At 47.9% G+C, this 12,618-nt stretch overlaps 1 protein-coding gene across 1 annotated transcript in view; it reads right to left on the minus strand.

Annotated features, from left to right (window-relative positions):
• Window positions 1-6,400, minus strand: part of LOC134928355 (aquaporin-4-like) — a 46,829-nt gene extending 40,429 nt beyond the window's left edge. Inside the window, exon 1 of the mRNA XM_063924000.1 lies at window positions 6,035-6,400. Coding sequence (XP_063780070.1) covers window positions 6,035-6,400 — 366 coding nt within the window. The remainder of the gene's footprint in view (window positions 1-6,034) is intronic.
• Between the last annotated feature and the right edge of the window lie 6,218 nt (window positions 6,401-12,618).

The raw sequence follows: 12,618 nt of genomic DNA on the forward strand, positions 1-12,618 counted from the left end.
AACAATAACTATATACAAGTATTGCAGACAGTCCGCACTTGGGACGGGCGCCCAGCATCCACTACGGACTACGAGAAATAGATTTACCGGTGAGTAAAATCTTATTTTCTCTAACGTCCTAGTGGATGCTGGGGACTCCGTAAGGACCATGGGGATTATACCAAAGCTCCCAAACGGGCGGGAGAGTGCGGATGACTCTGCAGCACCGAATGAGAGAACTCAAGGTCCTCCTCAGCCAGGGTATCAAATTTGTAGAATTTTGCAAATGTGTTTGCCCCTGACCAAGTAGCAGCTCGGCAAAGTTGTAAAGCCGAGACCCCTCGGGCAGCCGCCCAAGAAAAGCCCACTTTCCTCGTGGAATGGGCTTTTACAGATTTAGGCTGTGGCAGGCCAGCCACAGAATGCGCAAGCTGAATTGTGCTACAAATCCAGCGAGCAATAGTCTGCTTTGAAGCAGGAGCACCCATCTTGTTTGGTGCATACAGGATAAATAGCGAGTCAGTCTTCCTGACTCCAGCCGTCCTGGAAACATAAATTTTCAAGGCCCTGACTACGTCCAGTAACTTGGAGTCCTCCAAGTCTCTAGTAGCCGCAGGCACCCCGATAGGTTGGTTCAAGTGAAAAGCTGATACCACCTTAGGAAGAAATTGGGGACGAGTCCTCAATTCTGCCCTATCCATATGGAAAATCAAATAGGGGCTTTTACATGACAAAGCCGCCAATTCTGACACCCGCCTTGCCGAAGCCAAGGCCAAAAGCATGACCACTTTCCACGTGAGATATTTTAAATCCACGGTTTTGAGTGGCTCAAACCAATGTGACTTTAGGAAACCCAACACCACGTTGAGGTCCCACGGTGCCACAAAAGAAGGCTGAATATGCAGCACTCCCTTGACAAATGTCTGAACTTCAGGTAGTGAAGCCAGTTCTTTTTGGAAGAAAATCGACAGAGCCGAAATCTGGACCTTAATGGAACCCAATTTTAGGCCCATAGTCACCCCTGACTGTAGGAAGTGCAGAAATCGACCTAGCTGGAATTCCTCCGTTGGGGCCTTCCTGGCCTCACACCACGCAACATATTTTCGCCATATGCGGTGATAATGTTGTACGGTTACATTTTTCCTAGCTTTAATAAGCGTAGGAATGACTTCCTCCGGAATACCCTTTTCTTTTAGGATCCGGCGTTCAACCGCCATGCCGTCAAACGCAGCCGCGGTAAGTCTTGGAACAGACAGGGCCCCTGCAGCAGCAGGTCCTGTCTGAGCGGCAGAGGCCATGGGTCCTCTGAGATAATTTCTTGAAGTTCCAGGTACCAAGCTCTTCTTGGCCAATCCGGAACAATGAGTATAGTTCTTACGCCTCTTCTCCTTATTATCCTCAGTACCTTGGGTATGAGAGGAAGAGGAGGGAACACATAAACCGACCGGTACACTCACGGTGTCACTAGAGCGTCCACAGCTATCGCCTGAGGGTCTCTTGACCTGGCGCAATATTTTTCCAGCTTTTTGTTTAAGCGGGACGCCATCATGTCCACCTGTGGCCTTTCCCAACGGTTTACAATCAGTTGGAAGACTTCTGGATGAAGTCCCCACTCTCCCGGGTGGAGGTCGTGCCTGCTGAGGAAGTCTGCTTCCCAGTTGTCCACTCCCGGAATGAACACTGCTGACAGTGCTAACACATGATTTTCCGCCCATCGGAGAATCCTTGTGGCTTCTGCCATCGCCGTCCTGCTTCTTGTGCCGCCCTGTCGATTTACATGGGCGACAGCCGTGATGATGTCTGACTGGATCAGAACCGGCCGGTTTTGAAGCAGGGGCTTTGCTTGACTTAGGGCATTGTAAATGGCCCTCAGTTCCAGAACATATTATGTGTAGGGAAGTCTCCTGACTCGACCAAAGTCCTTGGAAGTTTCTTCCCCGAGTGACTGCCCCCAGCCCCGAAGGCTGGCATCCGTGGTCACCAGGACCCAGTCCTGTATGCCGAATCTGTGGCCCTCTCTGAGGTGAGCACTCTGCAGCCACCACAGCAGAGACACCCTGGTCTTTGGAGACAGGGTTATCAACCGACGCATTTGAAGATGCGATCCGGACCATTGGTCCAACAGGTCCCACTGAAAAGTTCTGGCATGGAACCTGCTGAATGGAATCGCTTCGTAGGAAGCTACCATCTTTCCCAGGACTCGCGTGCAATGATGCACCGACACCTGTTTTGGTTTCAGGAGGCCTCTCACTAGAGACGACAGCTCCTCGGCTTTCTCCTCTGGGAGAAACACTTTTTTCTGGACCGTGTCCAGAATCATCCCTAGGAACAGTATACGTGTCGCCGGAACCAGCTGAGACTTTGGAATATTCAGAATCCAACCGTGCTGGTGTAGCATCATCTGAGATAATGCTACGCCGACCAACAACTGCTCTCTGGACCTTGCCCTTATCAGGAGATCGTCCAAGTATGGGACAATTAAAACTCCCTTTTTCCGAAGGAGTATCATCATTTCGGCCATTACCTTGGTAAATACCCTCGGTGCCGTGGACAGGCCGAACGGCAACGTCTGGAATTGGTAATGACAATCCTGTACCACAAATCTGAGGTACTCCTGGTGAGGATGGTAAATGGGGACATGCAGGTAAGCATCCTTGATGTCCAGAGATACCATGTAATCTCCCTCTTCCAGGCTTGCAATAACCGCCCTGAGCGATTCCATCTTGAACTTGAATTTTCTTAAATATGTGTTCAAGGATTTCAAATTTAAAATGGGTCTCACCGAACCGTCCGGTTTCGGTACCACAAACATTGTGGAATAGTAACCCCGTCCTTGTTGAAGTAGGGGCACCTTGACTATCACCTGCTGGGAATACAGCTTGTGAATTGCCTCTAACACAGCCTCCCTTTCTGAAGGAGTCGTTGGTAAGGCAGATTTGAGGAAACGGCGCGGGGGGGGGGGGGGGGGGATGTCTCGAATTCCAGCCTGTACCCCTGAGATACAACTTGAAGGATCCAGGGGTCTACCTGTGAGCGAGCCCACTGATTGCTGAAGTTTTTGAGACAGCCCCCCACCGTACCTGGCTCCGCCTGCTGAGCCCCAGCGTCATGAGGCGGACTTAGCAGAAAAAGCGGGGGAGGACTTTTGTTCCTGGGAAGTGGCTGTATGCTGCAGCTTTTTTCCCCTACCTCTGCCTCTGGGCAGAAAGGACGCGCCTCTACCCCGTCTGCTCTTTTGGGGGCGAAAGGACTGCACCTGATAATACGGTGCTCTCTTTGTGGCAAAAATGCTGACTTCCCAGCTGTTGCTGTGGACACTAAGTCTGAAAGACCATCCCCGAACAACTCCTCACCCTTATAAGGCAAAACTTCCATGTGCCTTTTGGAATCTGCATCCCCTGTCCACTGCCGGGTCCATAACCCTCTCCTGGCACAAATGGACAGTGCACTTATTTTTGATGCCAGCCGGCAAATATCCCTCTGTGCATCTCTTATGTAAAAGACAGCGTCTTTAATATGCTCTACGTTTAGCAATATAGTGTCCCTGTCTAGGGTGTCAATGTTCTCTGACAGGGAGTCTGACCATGCAGCTGCCGCACTGCACATCCATGCTGAGGCAATAGCTGGTCTCAGTATAATACCAGTGTGTGTATATATAGCTTTTTGGAGAGCCTCCTGCTTTCTGTCAGCAGGTTCCTTTAGGGCGGCCGTATCTTGGGACGGCAGTGCCACCTTTTTTGATAAGCGCGTAAGTGCTTTATCCACCTTAGGGGGTGTTTCCCAACGTGACCTATCCTCTGGTGGGAAAGGGTACGCCATTAGTAATTTTTTTGAAATTACAAATTTTTTATCGGGGGAAGCCCACGCTAGTTCACACACGTCATTTAATTCTTCAGAAGGGGGAAAAACTACTGGTAGTTTTTTCTCCCCAAACATAATACCCTTTTTTGTGGTACCTGGGGTCACTTCAGAAATGTGTAAAACATTTTTCATTGCCTCAATCATATAACGAGTGGCCCTATTGGACATTACATTAGTCTCTTCGTCGTCGACACTGGTATCAGTATCCGTGTCGACATCTGTGTCTGCCACCTGAGGTAGCGGACGTTTTAGAGCCCCTGATGACTTTTGAGACGTCTGGGCAGGCACGGGCTGAAAAGCCGGCTGCCCCACATTTGGCATGTCGTCAAATTTTTTATGTAAGGAGTCGACACTTTCGCGTAATTCCTTCCACAAGTCCATCCACTCCGGTGTCTGCCCCGCAGGAGGTGACAACACATTTATAGGCACCTGCTCCTCCTCCACATAAGTCTCCTCATCAAACATGTCGACACAGCCGTACCGACACACCGCACACACACAGGGAATGCTCTGACAGAAGACAGGACCCCACAAAGCCCTTTGGGGAGACAGAGAGAGAGTATGCCAGCACATACCAGAGCGCTATATAATACAGGGATTAACTAAATTATATCCCCTTATAGCTGCTATATATGTATTTTGCGCCTAAATTTAGTGCCCCCCCTCTCTTTTTTACCCTTTTCTGTAGTGTAGACTGCAGGGGAGAGCCAGGGAGCTTCCTTCCAGCGGAACTGTGAGGGAGAAATGGCGCCAGTGTGCTGGGGGAGATAGCTCCGCCCCTTTTTCGGCTGACTTTTCTCCCGCTTTTTTATGGATTCTGGCAGGGGTATTTATCACATATATAGCCTCTGGGGCTATATATTGTGATATATTTGCCAGCCAAGGTGTATTTATTGCTTCTCAGGGCGCCCCCCCCCCAGCGCCCTGCACCCTCAGTGACCGGAGTGTGAAGTGTGTATGAGGAGCAATGGCGCACAGCTGCAGTGCTGTGCGCTACCTTGGTGAAGACTGATGTCTTCTGCCGCCGATTTTCCGGACCTCTTCTTGCTTCTGGCTCTGTAAGGGGGACGGCGGCGCGGCTCCGGGACCGAACACCAAGGCCAGTTCCATGCGGTCGATCCCTCTGGAGCTAATGGTGTCCAGTAGCCTAAGAAGCCCAAGCTAGCTGCAAGCAGGTAGGTTCGCTTCTTCTCCCCTTAGTCCCTCGCTGCAGTGAGTCTGTTGCCAGCAGATCTCACTGTAAAATAAAAAACCTAACATATACTTTCTTTCTAGGAGCTCAGGAGAGCCCCTAGTGTGCATCCAGCTCGGCCGGGCACAGGATTCTAACTTCTAACTGAAGTCTGGAGGAGGGTCACAGTGGGAGGAGCCAGTGCACACCAGGTAGTCCTAATTCTTTCTTAGCTGTGCCCAGTCTCCTGCGGAGCCGCTATTCCCCATGGTCCTTACGGAGTCCCCAGCATCCACTAGGACGTTAGAGAAAAATGGGGTAGGTAAATTCCGCAATCCCCAGGATTGGAGCATCCAATCCTGGGATTGGCCTAAATCCCGGGATCCCTCCAAATCCCAATCCCGGTATTGGCTTCCCTAATCACCGGGTGTCGGGATTCCGGTGTCTGTCTACTGAACGCCGCGATCCCGACAGCCGGTAAATTCACTGCATCCCCTTAAGGTACCTTAACAGTCCTGGTTTTAAAGGTATCCATGCTTAAGCACAGGTGACTGAATTGTGTCTCTTGAGCTGGATACACACTTTCATGATCACTCTGCTGATCAGGTGTAAAGGTGTCAGGTGGGGCAGATGTAACATATGCAGAGAGAGTTAGATTTGGGTGGGTTATATTGTTTCTGTGCAGGGTAAGTACCTGCAATTTAGATTTCACTTTGAACACACCCCACCCAAATCTGACTCTCTCTGCACATGTTGTATCTGTCCCACCTGCAGTGCAACACAGTTTTGCCCAATTGATAACCTTTTTGGTTTGCTAACAAAGCTAGCCCATAACACCTTAATTACATTATTAAGTAATATATTTTTCATGGGCATCTGATGACCCATGGTTATCAGATAGTCACACGTGCTACTTAAACCAACAAGACATAATCAGAAATCCATTTCCTAATTCCTAGAGCGCATATAGAAAATTATTTTGTAGTCACACAGTCTGTGTCCCTAATTCTAAATCACACTGACCTTGGTGATTCCAACCGGCCATTTGTCTTCTGACGTAATAAGGGCGACCACTCCAGCTGCAGCTATAGCAGCCAAACATTGTGTAACGATGTAGAATAGTCCCTTGGCCACTGATATCTTCCTAGTACATATCATAGCCATTGCCACAGCAGGGTTCAAGAAGGCTTCACATATATGTCCGAAGCAATGGATCAGTATGGCAATGCTCAGTCCAAAGCAGAAGGCAATGTGAGTATTGCTGGGTCCAGGAATATCCATCCCTGCTGTTGATCCTAGGCTTACTACCAGAAAAAGGAAAACAGCCAGGAACTCTCCAGCCATGGAGGTCCAGAACTGCCTCGTCCATATTCCTTTGAAAGCAGTCATCTTGGACCCAGTGTGGCTAGTAGACAGACTGGTGGATTATGAATGGCACTTTAGGAAGGGGGTTTAGGTATTTCAATAAGACAGCAGGAGAACAGGTTGAGCAAGTGGTGACGTGTTGATGACACAGCCCCTTCTCTAAGGACCTGAAACGTATAGAAAGAAATACCTTTTTCTTTGTTTAGGGCGTGAAAGAATGTCATGTGATATCCTAAGAGCAGGCTTGTGGAAACATAGACACCATGAAGAAATAAGGGCCTCTGGGTGGGTTGTTACTGAATTACTCTTTGGTTCCACCCAGGTAATCTTTAATTGACTTTTTTTTAATTTGCCTACTACAGAGGTTGTTAAGTGTAGAGATATTAAGAGCCATTAAGACAATCGTAGTTATGCCTTCTAGGAAAGGTAAACACTACAGTAATGACTAATAACGTAGTGAATATAATAAATGACACTGTAATAGAAGCCAACGCTAAATGCACACAGGTAAAGGGCAAATATACACGCCTCACTGGTGTTTCGTTCAAAGTAAAAAAAAAACAATCATGTTTCAGGTCATCATGTTGCTCCCAGTACATTACTGTATCACAATTATTTTTTCCTTCACTCCCATGCCCCACAAATTGTCATCTGTATACATTGTTATTCTTGTTCTATATGTACAGCAAGCTGTAAGCATCCATTGGTAAGTTATTAAGGGGCTGTTCCACTTAGAGGCAATGTGCCGCTGTACAGTCCGTGATGTCTGTCTGAGCACAATTTTGCTAATGGCAGTAAACTCACCTCTATCTAGTGCAAGGAAAACTAGCGATGGTGCTTGCACTGATGTGCTGAGCTGCTAATGGAATCACCCCTGAGGAACTCATATAGAGCCATTTCTGTCATCCTTTATTTATATAGTGCCACAAGGGGTCAGGGGTCAGCAGCGTTCATAATACTCAATCAGCAGGCCGTCCGAACCCAAGGGTTAGGTGTCGTGTAGGATGTTGGGAGTAGATGAGGATATAAGGGAAGGAAAAATTACATGAGAGAAGAAGACCCTGCTCGTTAGAGCTTACATTCTAAAGGGGAGGGGCAGACAGGGGTGAGATGGGGGATACAACGAGCATGGGACAGAGGGTTAGGATGAGAGCAGGAAGGCTTTTTATGAATTTAGAGGAAACCAATATAGAAGATGTCATTTTGCTCCTTGGCAAAACCCTGTTGCGCTTTGTGGGGCCAATATGTGTGTGCTACATGCAAAACCAGACTGTATTTTCCCTGCATGCAACACAATGCAATGCTACGGTACTTTGTCCAGGGATCAATTTTGACACTATAAAACAAAATATGTATATTAAATTATATCAATAAATGAAAACAATTCCTAGCTGGACACTCACTCACTTCATATCGCAGATTCAAAAAAATATATATTTTGCGGGACAAGATATTTAAATAAGAATCAGGTAGAGCGCCCTGTTCCGTCATCCTACACGTCAATTTCACAAGCATACGCACAAACTAACATGTAATAAACACAAACACACTTAACCAACATGTAAAAGATACATTTAGGAGTGGATGATCGAACCATCAGCATTTTAGATAACAAAAACTATAAAGCAGCCATTAATGGGTTGAATGGAGTCCTATAGTAACAAAAGCTGGACTGTGAAGCAAAATTTTTGCTTTTTATATCATTGCAATTTCATGTGCGCTTTCAATCCTCGAACATACTGTAGGAGCATTCATGTTACATAGGGGCAGTTCCTGGAAGCCGTATGGGGCGCACTCCTGCACATTCTCCAGGTTCAGGAATGGGCGCACTAGTACATAACTATACAAGTCTGTGACTAGTAAATTACCCTCCATGCCCTAAAACAGGAAGTATTTGTGGTTACACAGCTTCTTCCTTTTCAGGCCTATAGGCACTTGTACTTTTCCATGCATTGCCTGTGTATGGAGTACGGGTTGTCACATTTTCATAACCTTATAGCTGAAACCTATGAGAAGTACACATTTTTTGCATTAAAAAAATACAGTAATATCCGTGCAATCACAGGTAAAAGTGCAATAGTAAAAACTAGTGATGTGCACCGGAAATTTTTCGCGTTTTGGTTTTGGGTTCGGTTCCGCGGCCGTGTTTTGGATTCGGACGCGTTTTGGCAAAACCTCACCGAAATTTTTTTGTCGGATTCGGATGTGTTTTGGATTCGGGTGTTTTTTTTCAAAAAACCCTAAAAAACAGCTTAAATCATAGAATTTGGGGGTCATTTTGATCCCATAGTATTATTAACCTCAATAACCATAATTTCCACTCATTTCCAGTCTATTCTGAACACCTCACACCTCACAATATTATTTTTAGTCCTAAAATTTGCACCGAGGTCGCTGGATGGCTAAGCTAAGCGACACAAGTGGCCGACACAAACACCTGGCCCATCTAGGAGTGGCACTGCAGTGTCAGGCAGGATGGCCCTTCAAAAAAATAGTCCCCAAACAGCACACGAGACACGATGCAAAGAAAAAAAAGAGGCGCACCAAGGTGGCTGTGTGACTAAGCTAAGCGACACAAGTGGCCGACACAAACACCTGGCCCATCTAGGAGTGGCACTGCAGTGTCAATCAAGACAGGATGGCCCTTCCAAAAAATTGCCCCCAAACAGCACATGATGCAAAGAAAAAAAAAAGAGGCGCACCAAGGTCGCTGTGTGACTAAGCTAAGCGACACAAGTGGCCGACACAAACACCTGGCCCATCTAGGAGTGGCACTGCAGTGTCAATCAAGACAGGATGGCACTTCCAAAAAATTGTCCCCAAACAGCACATGATGCAAAGAAAAAAAGAGGCGCACCAAGGTGGCTGTGTGACTAAGCTAAGCGACACAAGTGGCCGACACAAACACCTGGCCCATCTAGGAGTGGCACTGCAGTGTCAGGCAGGATGGCCCTTCCAAAAAATTGTCCCCAAACAGCACATGATGCAAAGAAAAAAAGAGGCGCACCAAGGTGGCTGTGTGACTAAGCTAAGCGACACAAGTGGCCGACACAAACACCTGGCCCATCTAGGAGTGGCACTGCAGTGTCAGGCAGGATGGCCCTTCAAAAAAATTGTCCCCAAACAGCACATGATGCAAAGAAAAATAAAAGAAAAAAGAGGTGCAAGATGGAATTGTCCTTGGGCCCTCCCACCCACCCTTATGTTGTATAAACAGGACATGCACACTTTAACGAACCCATCATTTCAGCGACAGGGTCTGCCACACGACTGTGACTGAAATGACTGGTTGGTTTGTGCCCCCACCAAAAAAGAAGCAATCAATCTCTCCTTGCACAAACTGGCTCTACAGAGGCAAGATGTCCACCTCATCATCATCCTCCGATTCCTCACCCCTTTCACTGTGTACATCCCCCTCCTCACAGATTATTAATTCGTCCCCACTGGAATCCACCATCTCAGGTCCCCGTGTACTTTCTGGAGGCAATTGCTGCTGGTGAATGTCTCCACGGAGGAATTGATTATAATTCATTTTGATGAACATCATCTTCTCCACATTTTCTGGAAGTAACCTCGTACGCCGATTGCTGACAAGGTGAGCGGCTGCACTAAACACTCTTTCGGAGTACACACTGGAGGGAGGGCAACTTAGGTAGAATAAAGCCAGTTTGTGCAAGGGCCTCCAAATTGACTCTTTTTCCTGCCAGTATACGTGCCTACTTGGATGCGGTCACTCATATAATCCTCCACCATTCTTTCCATGGTGAGAGAATCATATGCAGTGACAGTAGACGACATGTCAGTAATCATTGGCAGGTCCTTCAGTCCGGACCAGATGTCAGCACTCGCTCCAGACTGCCCTGCATCACCGCCAGCGGGTGGGCTAGGAATTCTTAGCCTTTTCCTCGCACCCCCAGTTGCGGGAGAATGTGAAGGAGGATATGTTGACGGGTCACGTTCCGCTTGACTTGACAATTTTCTCACCAGCAGGTCTTTGAACCTCTGCAGACTTGTGTCTGCTGGAAAGAGAGATACAACGTAGGTTTTAAATCTAGGATCGAGCACGGTGGCCAAAATGTAGTGCTCTGATTTCAACAGATTGACCACCCGTGAATCCTGGTTAAGCGAATTAAGGGCTCCATCCACAAGTCCCACATGCCTAGCGGAATCGCTCTGTTTTAGCTCCTCCTTCAATGTCTCCAGCTTCTTCTGCAAAAGCCTGATGAGGGGAATGACCTGACTCAGGCTGGCAGTGTCTGAACTGACTTCACGTGTGGCAAGTTCAAAGGGTTGCAGAACCTTGCACAACGTTGAAATCATTCTCCACTGCGCTTGAGTCAGGTGCATTCCCCCTCCTTTGCCTATATCGTGGGCAGATGTATAGGCTTGAATGGCCTTTTGCTGCTCCTCCATCCTCTGAAGCATATAGAGAGTTGAATTCCACCTCGTTACCACCTCTTGCTTCAGATGATGGCAGGGCAGGTTCAGGAATGTTTGGTGGTGCTTCAGTCTTCTGTACGCGGTGCCTGAATGCCGAAAGTGGCCCGCAATTCTTCGGGCCACCGACAGCATCTCTTGCACGCCCCTGTCGTTTTTTAAATAATTCTGCACCACCAAATTCAATGTATGTGCAAAACATGGGACGTGCTGGAATTTGCCCAGATGTAATGCACGCACAATATTGCTGGCGTTGTCCGATGTCACAAATCCCCAGGAGAGTCCATTTGGGGTAAGCCATTCTGCGATGATCTTCCTCAGTTGCCGTAAGAGGTTGTCAGCTGTGTGCCTATTCTGGAAAGCGGTGATACAAAGCGTAGACTGCCTAGGAACGAGTTGGCGTTTGCGAGATGCTGCTACTGGTGCCGCCGCTGCTGTTCTTGCTGCGGGAGGCAATACATCTACCCAGTGGGCTGTCACAGTCATATAGTCCTGAGTCTGCCCTGCTCCACATGTCCGTGGTTAAGTGGACATTGGGTACAACTGCATTTTTTAGGACACTGGGGCGTCTTTTTCTGAGGTCTGTGTACATTTTCGGTATCGCCTGCCTAGAAAAATGGAACCTAGATGGTATTTGGTACCGGGGACACAGTACCTCAATCAAGTCTATAGTTGCCTCTGAATTAACGATGGATATCGGAACCACGTTTCTCACCGCCCAGGCTGCCAAGGCCTGAGTTATCTGCTTTGCAGCAGGATGACTGCTGTGATATTTCATCTTCCTCGCAAAGGACTGTTGGACAGTCAATTGCTTACTGGAAGTAGTACAAGTGGTCTTCCGACTTCCCCTCTTGGATGACGATCGACTCCCAGCAGCAACAACAGCAGCGCCAGCAGCAGTAGGCGTTACACTCAAGGATGCATCGGAGGAATCCCAGGCAGGAGAGGACTCGTCAGACTTGACAGTGACATGGCCTGCAGGACTATTGGCTTTCCTGGGTAAGGAGGAAATTGACACTGAGGGAGTTGGTGGTGTGGTTTGCAGGAGCTTGGTTACAAGAGGAAGGGATTTAGTGGTCAGTGGACTGCTTCCGCTGTCACCCAAAGTTTTTGAACTTGTCACTGACTTATGATGAATGCGCTGCAGGTGACGTATAAGGGAGGATGTTCCGAGGTGGTTAACGTCCTTACCCCTACTTATTACAGCTTGACAAAGGCAACACACGGCTTGACACCTGTTGTCCGCATTTGTGTTGAAATAATTCCACACCGAAGAGCTGATTTTTTTTGTATTTTGACCAGGCATGTCAATGGCCATATTCCTCCCACGGACAACAGGTGTCTCCCCGGGTGCCTGACTTAAACAAACCACCTCACCATCAGAATCCTCCTTGTCAATTTCCTCCCCAGCGCCAGCAACACCCATATCCTCATCCTGGTGTACTTCAACAGTGACATCTTCAATTTGACTATCAGGAACTGGACTGTGGGTGCTCCTTACAGCACTTGCAGAGGGCGTGCAAATGGTGGAAGGCGCAAGCTCTTCCCGTCCAGTGTTGGGAAGGTCAGGCATCGCAACCGACACAATTGGACTCTCCTTGGGGATTTGTGATTTTGAAGAACGCACAGTTCTTTGCTGTGCTTTTGCCAGCTTAAGTCTTTTCTTTTTTCTAGCGAGAGGATGAGTGCTTCCATCCTCATGTGAAGCTGAACCACTAGCCATGAACATAGGCCAGGGCCTCAGCCGTTCCTTGCCACTCTGTGTCGTAAATGGCATATTGGCAAGTTTACGCTTCTCCTCAGAC

The sequence above is a fragment of the Pseudophryne corroboree genome, chromosome 5, assembly GCF_028390025.1.
Source record: "Pseudophryne corroboree isolate aPseCor3 chromosome 5, aPseCor3.hap2, whole genome shotgun sequence".
Lineage (NCBI taxonomy): Eukaryota > Metazoa > Chordata > Amphibia > Anura > Myobatrachidae > Pseudophryne > Pseudophryne corroboree.